This window comes from Aotus nancymaae, unplaced genomic scaffold, assembly GCF_030222135.1.
Source record: "Aotus nancymaae isolate 86718 unplaced genomic scaffold, 86718_ANA_hifiasm-v0.15.2.pri h1tg000040l, whole genome shotgun sequence".
In the NCBI taxonomy this organism is placed as follows: Eukaryota; Metazoa; Chordata; class Mammalia; order Primates; family Aotidae; genus Aotus; species Aotus nancymaae.
Genome location: NW_026988454.1, coordinates 127,812,566 through 127,825,108, shown reverse-complemented (window position 1 = coordinate 127,825,108; position 12,543 = coordinate 127,812,566). Strand labels below are relative to the sequence as shown.

The 12,543-nt window shown below is 49.8% G+C and overlaps 1 protein-coding gene across 4 annotated transcripts in view; it reads right to left on the bottom strand.

Moving 5' to 3' along the window:
• Positions 1-9,905: 9,905 nt before the first annotated feature.
• The window catches only part of ILRUN (inflammation and lipid regulator with UBA-like and NBR1-like domains), a 109,227-nt gene continuing 106,589 nt past the window's right edge, over positions 9,906-12,543 (bottom strand). For all 4 annotated transcript variants that reach the window (XM_012461634.3, XM_064361145.1, XM_021665579.2 and 1 more), the window contains one exon: positions 9,906-11,753. In XM_012461634.3, coding sequence (XP_012317057.1) covers positions 11,718-11,753 — 36 coding nt within the window. In that variant the 3' untranslated portion in view covers positions 9,906-11,717. The remainder of the gene's footprint in view (positions 11,754-12,543) is intronic.

Sequence of the window (12,543 nt, the reverse complement as noted above, 5' to 3'; positions counted from 1 at the left end):
AATGCTTAAGTGGCTTCCAGTAGTGCAGAAGTGTCCCTCAACGCAGAACCCACCCCCGTGGACACACCGTGCTCTGTGTGCCTGTCATGTCCTGTACCCCCTGCCCTAGGACAGCAGCTGCAGCCCCTGAGCTCACAGACCAAACTGATCCTTTATAAACCAATATGCACCCTCAGAAGGGTACGGTTGACAGAATAGGTGCTTCAAAATAGGTGCCGCTGTTAGGCGTCTATTCACTGTCAGATACTCAAAGGCAGCTATGAGTTCTAAAAGAAAATCTGCTTAGAGAGGAACTAGCAAGACATCTCTGCTCAGGAGTGAGGCCTATAAGGAAAAATCAAATATCCTGTTCTAAAAACTAGAAAGAAGCGTGAAAATGCTTTGTGATGTGCTGTTTCATATCACAGAATAGAACCTCTGTTTTGATTCCCAAGTTTGAAACACTCTACAAAGCTTACATTTCTACTTCTTTATTGGCCAGGCTGGTCTTGAGCGCCTGACCTCATGATCCACCCGCCTCAGCCTTCCAAAGTGCTGGGATCACAGGCGTGAGCCACCACGCCAGGCATTTTTCTTTGTAGAAGAAACAAAGTCGGCTTTTCCAAGCCTTTGTGATAGTGGTCCTCTATTATTGTGAGGTGTGCAACATGTATGTTCCTGGATATTTATGTTATGTAGTGGTCTGAAATCAGATAGCTTCAATCTGGCCACTTGGTAGGTGACCACGGGGCTGAGCATCAGTTTTTCTAACCTAATAAATGGGAATAACGGTGGCACTTACCTTATCAGAATAACAGCTCCTCTTATGTGAGCTGTTGGTCAGGAAGGCACACTTGGGAGCTGCTGGGGCTCTGGGCATGCTCTAGATCTTGACCTGGGCAATGGTTACATGGGTGTGCATAGGAGAGAAGTCATCAAGCTGAACCTGTAAGTTCTGTGTTCTTTACTGTATCGAAATCATACCTCAATAACAAGGAAAAATTAGTTCTTACCTCTGGAGGTTGTGAAGATGGAATAGAAAGAATGTAAACTATGCCTGAAAACTAGAAAGAATGTTAACTATGTAACTAAATAGAATGCAACTAAAATAGAATATAAACTATGCCTAAACTTTGAAAAGTTTCAAAATGACTATAACGTGTGAATGTGTGCATGTGTGAATATGTGTGAATGTGTGAGCTTCTGTGTGGTTGGTGTGAGATTACGTGACCCTGTGGGCATGATGTGCCTGCATATGAAGTCAGGTAAGGAGTGTGTACCCAGGTCTATGTAGATGCACATGTATTGCACGTACCTATGTCCCCATGTGAGCAGTGCATAGAACTGCACAGGTATGCTGGACTACATGCTTGTGAATAGCTGTGTGCATGTGCAGGTATAGAGGGTTCTGTTCTCTGAACCCACATGTTCTACACAAGACAGCCTGAATCTCAAGCCAGTGGCCCTGGGATCCAGCTGTGCTCCTTATATGAAGTAAAGTAGGCGCTGTCTAGCAGCAGGGTGCACTCCCCTCATCCCCTCACCCAGAAGAAGCCAGAGACTGAAGGCCTGGATAAAGGTTCCCAGCTCCCCCTTCCTTCTCACAGCTGCAACTTCTCAAAGATGCAAATTACCCTCTGCTTCATGCAAACCAGTCCTGAGAGCCAAAACGTTGCTTGCCCTCAGGCCCAACCACTACCACTATGATTGGACCCCACTGGACCCTAGCTGCCCAGCCTGGGGACGGGAGCCAGCTGGAGTTGGTTCCTGTTTCCCAACCAGTCACTGATTTTTTTTCCCCCTGGGTTGCCTTGGCTCTCCCTACTGGCTCAGGTGCTGTGGAGAAAGCCTGGGTTAGGAGCAGTCCACACAGACTGTGGGACTCTGGGGAAGGCAGTGCCATCTCATCTTTGGGGATGCTCTGAATGGCGACTGTACCATCCCAAAGCACTGGAGCAAGGCCTACCTCTCCCAGACCCTCCTGCCTAGCATATCTGCTGTGGGCCTCACTCACAGGACCTTAGCCTACCTGGATTCCCTATTGGTGCTCACTTTTCCCATTTCCTAGGTCCTGTCTCCCCATTAGGGACGTGTGTCTCCATCTGCCCTGGACGACGTACATCATGGGACCCAGCAGGGGTTCAACACACATACAGATTCCCTCTCCCAAACCCGCCACCTCTTTGCAGGCATCCCTGACCCCAAACCTTCATCTCTATGGCCAGGAGACCCGGGTTAGAGTGTGCTCAACTATCAGGAAGCTGAAATGCGTGGGAGAGCAGTGGGAGAAAGCAGCAGGAAAAGTGAAGAAGGCTGGGTGTAGTGGCGCACTGTAATCCAATGCTTTGGGAGGCCGATGTGGGAGGATCACTTGAAGCCAGGAATTCAATACTAGCCTGGTCAACATGGTGAGATCCCGTCTCTACAAAAAAATTTTTTAAATTAGCTGGGTATGGTGGCATGTGCCTGTGGTCCCAGTTACTTGACTAACAGAAGATTGCTTGAGCCCAACAGGGCGAGGCTGCAGTGAGCCGTTTTATGCCACTGCACTCCAACCTGGGGCGACAGAGAAAGACCTTGTCTCAAAAACAAAAACCAAAAAAGGGAAAGAGACAGCATGAAATCAAGAGCTGGAGGTGTTCAGAGGGTCTGGGTGCTGTCTGACACCAGCAAATATCCTGTTGGTGGTGCACAGCTGTGACCCTGGTTGTCATTTTGAACCTCTGTTTTGATTCCAAGGTTCCTGGTTCTGGTACTGACACAGGTCCTTGTGGACACCTGGCTGCAGATGTGGTCTCTGTCCTCCACTCTCAGAAGTGGTAAACCACAGTGGCCAAAGCAGTTCTCAGGCATAGGTTTCTGGGCTATCATTTTTTTTACCCACAGGTACATCTGTGACCCCCACCCCTCTCCAGGACCCCCTGACGCTGTCTGGGGTCTGAGCTGAGCCGTTTGAGCTGTGCGGGGGCAGTGTCCATCTCCAAAAATCAGGTCAGTCCTGCACAAGGCAGGCCCCTAGTCTCTTCTACATGTTTGTTCTTCATTCAACAAGCGTGTATTGACAGCCCACTGCATGCAGTTGCTGAGTGCAGCCTCCTCTCCTTAGAATAAATTAGATCTCCTCGACCCTCTTCCAGGATGGTCCTTTCCTGCATCCTGTATTCCAACTCCCACCCCAAACCAAGAAATATTCATAAAGCAAGGGTCTGCTGCAGATAAGAGCTGTGGTCTGGAGAAAGGTCCCTGAACAGGCTACAGGTTTTTTGGATTCTGCCAAATGCCCAGTGTCCCAGTCCCTCTCTTTGGGGACCCAGGCCTTGCCATATCTGGCAGCTCATATTAATATAACAATGGTCACCCCATATTGGATACATACTATGTGCCAGGTATATGATGCTAGGACACGTATATGATGGTTTTAATTCTACACCTCTGGGGTAGAAACTATCCTCATTTTATAGATTAGGACATTGAGGTTCTGAAGCCTACATAAACTGATCACAGTCACGTGGCTGATAAGCAGCAAAGCCTAGATTTGAACCCAAGCTCAACCACCTGGGTGGAGAGCAGAGGCAACACTTGTCCTGGAGGAGTGGGAATTTGGGAAACCTCTGCAGAGGCCAGGCCAGGGCAGCGTTCCTTTCCAGGTGAGGCCTGGGCCCTGTGGCGCCCTCTGCTGGCCATAAACACACCTCCACACCAACTGAGGTGGCCACCTTCCTAGCACTCCAAGGACCACTCATGCTCCCACACGTGGCTCAGGGCAGCCATAGCCTGAGACAAGGATTTCCTCACAGCTCAGCTGAAACCCCTCCCTGGCCCTTGCTGTGTCCCACTGCCCCATGACTGGGGAGGGAATGGGGTACAGAGGGGGATGCCTTGGCTGCTCAGAGGCACTGAGCTGTGGCACCCCAGCCCATCAGGGATCCAGGGTGTCTGGATGGTTGGCCAGGGCTGGGGCTTGGTGCAGGTGAACATGGCCCCTGCAGGGCTTCTCTCCTCAGGCCTTAAGGCAGACACAGTCCCTCTTTCCCCAGGCTTCTCCCTCACAGCCCAGCAGGAGGAATTCCTAGGACCTGGTTCCAGGGCTCCAGACTGTCCTCGGGAGGAAGGACCACAGGATTTAAACTAGGCCCCACTAGGGCTTTGGTTCCACTCCTCCATGCCCTTGCAGCCTGGCTCCTGGGTGGGGCCACCCCGGCCTGGACAGCATCCCATCTCTTATCCACTCCATAAGCATCTGCTATGACCAGCAGGGAGTGGACGGCGGCACAAGAGTGTCAGGAAAAGGATAGGAATGGCCAGGAGAGAGATCAGCTGCAGTCAACAGAGCTCTTGAGTCTGAGGAGGGGTCTTCTTGGTCAGAGAAGATCCTTGCAGGAGGAGCTGGAGGAAAAAGTAGGCTTCCAGGGAGCAACAGATGAGGTCCAACGTTTCACTCCTTTGATGACCTCAACCAGTGCTGAAGCTTTAAATTCCATCTCCCTCTGAGAACTCCCCCACCCCACCCCTGAGCTGCAGCCTTGTATATCCACGCGGCCAGTCACGCCCCTTCTTTGGATGCCTGCTGAGCATCTCACACTGGACAAGTCCAAAAAGGATTCCTGATTTCTCCCCTCAAGCCTGCTCCCCATGTGGTCCTGCCTCTTAGGTAATAGTAACTTGTCAATCTAGTAAGTAGATCCTAGTAGCCTGGGCCCAAATCTCAGGGGTCGTTTCTCTCTGCTCATCCTCTACATCTAACCCACAGCAAATACTGTTGGCTCCACTTTCAGAATGAAATGAGGATCCAACCACTTCAAACCTCCTTCGCTGTCACTCCCCAGGAAGCACCTTATTAGTTTCTCTCTATCTGCTCTTTCCTGTACAGTTTATCCTCAACACAGCAGCTAGGGGGATATTTTAAGGTATTCCAGGGGTGACCCTCCCTTTGCTCACAAACCTGCAATGGCTCCCATCTCACCCAGAGTGAAAGCCAAGGCCATTTCAGTCACCTCAAGGCCCCACACAATCTAACCACCTCAGGGCTCTGACCTCATCTCCTGCCCCTACCCAGGACCTCTGCACCTGCTGTGCTCTGCCTTGACATTCCGTTCCTACTCCAGGTATTCACAAGGCTTAGTCTCTGCATGTTAATCAAGCCTTCCCTAACTGTCCTGTATGAATTAGTGATCCTCTCTCCCTCATCGAAACTCCTTTTTCTCCATAGTACCTGTCACCTCCTGACATACATTTGTGCTCCGTCTACTCCACCAGAACTCAGCTCCATGATGGCACGGGTTTTTGTCTTTTTTTGGTTACTGCTATATCCCAAGCACCTGGAATAGAGCCTGGCACATAAATTATGTTAATTAAGTTAATGAATTAACAAAGTGCCAAAGGGCAAGGGGGGCAGAGCTCTCCCAGGCCAGTCTGGGGCAGTTAACTAGGAAGCCCCTATTCTCTGAGGCACTGATCTCCTTTCAGCCTCTCCAGTACACAGCCCTCTCCCATCTTCCTGCAGGCTGTTTCCTCCAGCCTCCTCCCATCCTCCCCATTCTTCAGGTCTCAGCTTCAGTGTCATTTCCTCAGGGAAGTCTCCCAGACACGCTTGGACTAAGTTAAGGTCTCCTACTTCATGCTCCCCAAGGCAGCTGCCACTTATACGGGACTCCAGACACTTAGAGGAGTGAGTTGCTCACAAACTAAGTACCAGGCTTATCTGCTTTTGATTGCCTCATCTGGACAGCTGTGGATTAAATGTGGTGATTCATATAAGAAAATTGTTTAATAGGAACTGATCAATAATGGTCAGGCAAAATTACCACAATTACAGTGGATGCTCAGACATCTGTTGTTTGTGACAGAAGGGTAGCACACCAGAAATAATGGCTAAGCCGAAAATCGCAGCCTGAATAAACCGTGGGAAATGCTGGGGAACCACTGCCCACATTTTAAACATTATTGTTGCCAATGACCTCAGCTCCTTCAAGTCCTAGTGGGCCTGGTCAACACACCCCTGGCTAGAGTCCCACAGGCTGGGTGGATTTTCGGAGGATGGGGTGGGGGTTGGACCTCCTGTGCGGTTGGAGGACCAGCAGCATCCATGAGAGCTTGCTAGAAATGTAGCATCTTGCCCCCTTCCCTAAGACCTATTAAATCAGAATCCACATTTTAACACATTCCATTGCCCCAGATCACAGTGTCTCAGAACTAAGGGCTAAAAACTACATATATATATATATATATATTTTTTTTTTTTTTTTTTTTTAAGTTTCAGGTTCTTGTTTCTATACTAATACATCTTCAGTCAGTCATGCTGACTGGCCAGAATCCATTCTCTGAACACCCTTGACCCCTAAACTCACATATAGTCTCTCCTATCTCTAAGCTGTCTTGCCTGCTCCTTCCCCATTTTCAAAATCTGGGGTTGCCATGAGTGCCCTCAGTGCCTATTCTCTTGGCAACCAGACAGGGCTGGGCACGAGGTGATGTCTGGGAAATGGCTGGGTCACAGCAAGCAGGTGGCCTTCTCAGGAACCTGCGTGAAAAGGGCCTGAGGGAGGGACCTTCTCAGGAACAGGGTGGGAGCACCCAGATACAACCTGAGCTGAGGTACAGAGGAGACTTGAGAGTGCCTGTTTGCTCTGCCAGGAGGGCTGGGCCCAGACCACTGCAATTGCTTGCCTACCATCTCCCAGACTCAGCTAAGAGCCCCCTCCCTGTCACCCAGCCCCCGTGGGAATGGCTCAGGCCAGGAGGTACCATAAACTAGCTCCTTTCTCCCAGGGCCTGGTGACTCCCTGACAGGTTACAGCCCCAAAGACAAACAGATTCTGCCAAGCAAATAACTTGGTTCAGCAGTGGGGGTGTCAGGGAAGGCCTAGGAGTGGGTCTGAGCTGCCAGAAGACCCAGGTGAACTGCAGGGTGGGCTCTCCTGCAGAGAACAAACAGCTGTGGGCACCTGGAAGGAAGCAGGATGCAGGTACACTGTCACTTACCCCAGAGATCTCTGGGCCAGTCTCCCAGGCTCTTTCACTCTGGCTCTGTATCAGGCTGCTCCCTGAGAAAGAAGAGTCTTGCATTCAGGCCCTTGAGGCAGGGAATCAGCTCTTAGTGGCACTTATTTCTTTCATACAATCTGTGACCACAGGTTCCCTTACTGAGTGACCTATAGGGAAGCAGCCAGGGAATCCTTCCCCACCCAACTCTTGTCCCCTCGGATCCCCTGGTTCACGGCCATCATTCAACATCCAGCAACACAAGGAAACCCTGTCTCTAAAAAAAAATAATAATAATGGGGCATCCAGGCATGCATCTGTAATCCTAGCTACTCAAGAGGCTGAGGTACGGGGATCGCTTGAGCCTGGGAGGCAGAGGTTGCAGTGAGCTGAGATCACGCCACTGCACTCCAGCCTGGGCAACAGTGCAAGACTGTTGCACGCACATAAAAACGGACACCCAGCTTTGCCAGGCAGGGTGACGGACAAATTTGGGGGTCTGCAGATGAAAGGTTGGCTCCTCAGCTAAGTGAAAACAATACTAGCATCTGGAGGCTAAAGATCCAAACCTGACTCATCCATTAAGCTGTGAGACTAAGGCAACAGCCCTTTCACTCACTCTCTTCAACACAAAGAGGTGATGATATGACTGAGGACAAACCTGAGCTCTTAAGAGTACTACAGTGCTGCATCATATTTGCCAATTAAGTTTCTTTCAGGCTAACTCCTGAGCAATGCAATCTGACCACTGTGTAACATTCTCCCCTCATCCGGTTCCCTGTCAAGGTAAACACACTGTCTCATGTGGGGTGGGTTCCAAGTCCATTTGCCAATTGCCTGGAGTGTGGTCTCTACCTAACTCTCAGGTTCCCAGTCCAGTCTACCAAAACCTACTTAATCCATAAAAAGCTAGGGACGCCCTGAGCACCCAGGAACTACACCAAACCATGGGAAACAAGATGCATTCTCTCTTCTAAACCCGGGATGGCAGGAACCCAGCTGGGAATACGGTGAGGGTCCCCACCTCCAACTTGTCTGCTTTCCCAATAGGAAGATGCCGTGATGCTCTGCCTTCTTCCTGTGCGATTCCTGAATCTGTGCTGTCTGCTAGTCATCACACAATAAGGCCCAAACAATGCTTGCTGGCTGATCAGTGCTAGTTTGGCTGATATTTCTTGTCTGCTGGGGACACAGTGGTGATCAACAGAGGCATGGCACCCTGGTGACCTACAGGCCATGTGGAGGCAGTTTCATTACCTTCCTGATCACTGGGCAACAGAAAGGACAGGAGATCCCATTATAAAACCAGGACTAATTTCCCAAACATAAAATGAACCTCAGGGTCTCAGTTTTCCCATCTGCAAAAGGGTAAGGACCAGAGACCAAACAGTCCACATCACAGAGCCATTATGGGGCCATGCAAGTTTACAGGAGGCTTGAGGGTGCAATAAAACCGACACACATGAAAACAGTTTTTTTTTTTTTTTTTTTTGGTGTGTGTTAATTTAATCATACAAATATTCATTTATACAATAAGGAAAAACCTCCTCATCTTTATCTCCTCCTAGGCACCATGAGGCCCCACCACAAACATCCACCCAGCTTGCTCTCTACACACACCACTGTCCAGGTGGTAAGGGCAGCCACTGCTGCTCCTGCATTCACCCAAGGAAACGAAGGAAAGGTACGGTGAGGCAGGGTGGGGTGGGTAATCAGCTTGCACTTCTGAGCCCTAGCGACACTACCATCCTCTCCTGCTGGGCTCAGATTGAATTTGGGGAGGTATTTATTCTCATGCCCATTTCCCACCATGGCCACCCTCAGGCCACACCAGCTGTTTGGTGAGTTTCTCTCCAGGCTGGAAGTAACTTTGATAGACTTAAGGTTACAGTCAGTCCTTATAAAGGAGAGGCTGACTGCTTCTTGTAGAAAAATGCCCCAAATTCAACTGTCCTCATGGCAAAAAGAAAAAAGGCATGCACATGTGCACATCCACCCACATACACACACACCTCACTCCATGCACACTGACAGATTCTTCCCAAGTCTGAACCCCTCTGTCTCCCCAACTGGGTTCAGACCCTATCACCTAAGCATGGTGTCTGCCTCACCTCCTGGGTACCAGAAGCAGGTGGTCCTGCCCAGAGGCGGCCTGCCACTTGAAGGTTCTAAGAGGAGCAGGGACTATTGGGGCTGAGAGGTAGCCACTGCCACCCCACTAGGCAGGGGAGCAGAGAGGGGCTCCAGGCATTGCTCTGAACTCATACCAGTGAGGGGAGAGAATGAATGATACTGATACCCTCCCTGGGCTGGGGAAGTCATGGACCCCTCTGCCTGCACTCCAAGACTTGCTCTGGCCCTCTGCAAGGAGCTCACCTCGCCTCCAAGGATGTGCACAGAAATGTTTTGTTCTTGGGAAGAGGGACAAGGTGCTTGGGACGTTTAAATTGCCAAGTGAGGTTGCCTAGCAGCAAAAGAAGAGCAGGATGACTCTGGCAGGCCCAGACCCACTGATGGGGGCCCATGAAGCCCCTGCTGGGAAACTGGGAAGGGGTACCCAGTGTTGGACAGATGAGGAAGTCAGGAAAGCAGGGGTTGTAAAGCCTCCCACGATCCTGCCAGGGACAGTGGAGATATGCTGCTTCAAGGCTACTAAGCAGTAAGAACAGCTGGGCATGCATGGGCTCCAGGGTGGCAGTGTCTCAGGAGACTGGTACCAGCAGCAGCAGTCTGGGCCTAATGAGGCCCTCAGACAAAAAGCCATCCTGAGGCCTGTGGTGTGGACACCTGGCAGGGACTTCCCTCTGCTCTGCTAGGAAATGGAGCACTCCCATGTGCTCAGAAAGTAGATGCTCCAGAGTAAGCTCTAGTCAAGTACCAGACCCAGCTGCACCACGCTTCTCAGCAGGTTGGCTCCACCCACCCCCAGGGCTTCTCCAGTGGAATAATGTTTATGCACCCTTTTATTTTTTGGGGGGCGGGGAGGTGAAGAGGGAATTTCACACAAGCTTTTCTCCCACAATCAAGGTTTAAAAAAACAAGAGTCTCAGAAGAGGATGAGGAGGAATAAACAACACATATTTTTTGGAACTCAGACACTCAGACGGAAACAGGCAGGCAGACCCTCACCCACACCCAGGCTATATGACTCCTTGCAGCCACTCATCACCTGGTCTCCCTGCCTGTCTCACACCCTCACCCACCACCCAGCTGGATAGGGGTGTGGTAACAGGCAGGTAACCCTGCAACAGTACCCTAGATCCATATCCTTGGCTCTCAAATCAACTAAGACTTGAAGGAAGGAGAGGGGTGAGAAGAGAAGAGGGATTTTGCATATTCTTGTATCTTTGGCAGACAGCTGTTCTAGCCTGGTTCAAGCTTCCCATGGAGAGATCCACATCTCAACCTGCTCAGAATCCACAGGATGCCAGGGGGGGCCACCTGCCTGAGTGAGCAGCCAGCCAATCAGCCTCTTGCTTCAGCTGGGCTGCTACTTGCCCACCTCCCAGCCAATAACCAAGCATCCTGGCAGGGAGGCAGGGCTGTGGAGGTCCTCTCATTTCCATCTAATTGTGGTCTCCAAGATCAAGTAGGCAGTGGCTAGCCCTTCCCCATGACAAATTCCCCATCTGGGGTTGTATTTTCATACCTTAACAGCTCGGCCTCCACTAACAGGCTGTGAAATTATCACAGAGGACAACTGAAGGGAAACAGGGAAAGGAGTTGTGTGACAACAGAGAAGCATGGGCTGCCTTCAAAGCTTGCCTGCTGCACACCTGCTGGCAAGTTGCACCAACACCCGTGCGTGCACATGTGGTGCATACATATACCCAGCACCGAGGCACTATTCCCAGAGCAAATGGGAAGCCACTGCATGAAGAATCCAAAAGAGCAGTAAGCATGACAGCATTTCTCTCTGCCAAGAGAAACATGGAAGAGAAGCAATTTGAATTGTTACAAGGGTATGCAGAAGGACACCTCTCGGGCTCAGAAAATCCCACGTCACCCGAGATCTATCCTCAAGGCTTCCTCTGCTGGCCACACAGGGAAGTTTGGTCTTCAGAGAGGTTCTGATGCTAACAAGCCACAGGGTTGACAAATACAAATGTCAAAGGTGTAAATCAACAGAAGATTAAAGAGAAAAGAGGAGGAAAAGGGTGACAATTCATTGGCTGATGCCATTAAAAACAAATGGGGTCAGAGACTTCTGGAGTCATGTGGCACAGCAGATGTACTCCTGTAGCACTGATCCGCAGAGTCCTCAAATGCCAACTTTTTACCTGAATCTCTTCCAGAACAAGCACTATTCTATAAAGAATATGTTATCCCTTATTTAAAAAAATAAAAGTGGGGAAAGAGGGGAAAAAATTAGCATGTGCTCAAAACTACAACCTCTCCGTAGGCAAAATAATTTTTGTTTAAAAAGATGGCTTTTTTTCCCCCATTTTAAACTTCTTCCCCCTTCTCGAGTGACCTAATGACTTGTTAGACTGATGCCTATATAAACAAAACCCAAAGTGGCTGCATGGATTTCTTCTTGGTAGCCTCAACACCATTCCTGTGATTCAGCATTCACACATGCATACTGAGTTTACTCAAAACTAGTCTGTTCTGCTTCTTCCTCTTCTTCCAGGATGAGAGGGGGTCAGAGCCAGGGGTCTGTGCGATGTGGTCTGCAATCCAGAGGAACCCCTTGCCCTACCCCCCAAAGTCAGGCCTTCTGTCTTTTGTTAATTTTTCTTCTTGCTGACACCCGTTTAAGACTGGCCGAAGGGGTAAGGCCCATGGAGCCCCTGGAAGAGAGTGAAGATAGTCAGTGATGGTAGACACAGCAGTGCAACTTGACAACCAAACCCAGTGCAGGAATCTATGGTTCCCAGTGAGTCACAAGGAAGCCCCAATGCACAGACAAGGCCTGAGGGTCTTTGCCATACAAAACCTCAGCAGGCCAAAGATCAGTCCATTTCAAGTTGCTAAGCTTCTCACTGAATCCACCATCCAAAGAGGGGGAGGGTGGAGAGATAACTCCCCCATCTTTCAGATGGTAGATCAGTCGATGCCAACCTTCCACTACCCAGGTCACAAAGCTTTCCTATTTCCTTCTTGACAAAAATGTCTCAACCATTCTGCTAAAGATTCTCATATGCCACTTTATGCACCTTAACTTCAGATGTAAGGCTACCGCTAGCTAACTACACATGTATCAGCAAAAACGCTGTAGCAGAAATAGCAACTACCTACTTAGCACCTAAGTCTCAGGCACAGTATTAGGGGCTTATCCTACATTGCCTTTAATCCTCACCTCTCCCCTAAAAGCCAGGTGAGTATTACAACACCTATTTCACTGACACCCATTTTACTGTAGAGACTAAGACTTGTTCAAGGTCATGTGGTTAGGCCAGGTGCAGTGGTTCACACCTGTAATCCGAGGACCTTGGAAAGTCAAGGCAGGAGGATCACTTGAGCCCAGGAGCTTGAGACTAGCCTGGACAATATAGTCAGAACCCGTTCCTATAATTTTTTTTTTTTTTAATTAGCCAGGTATAGTGGCCTATGTCTATGGTCCCAGCTACTTGGGAGGCT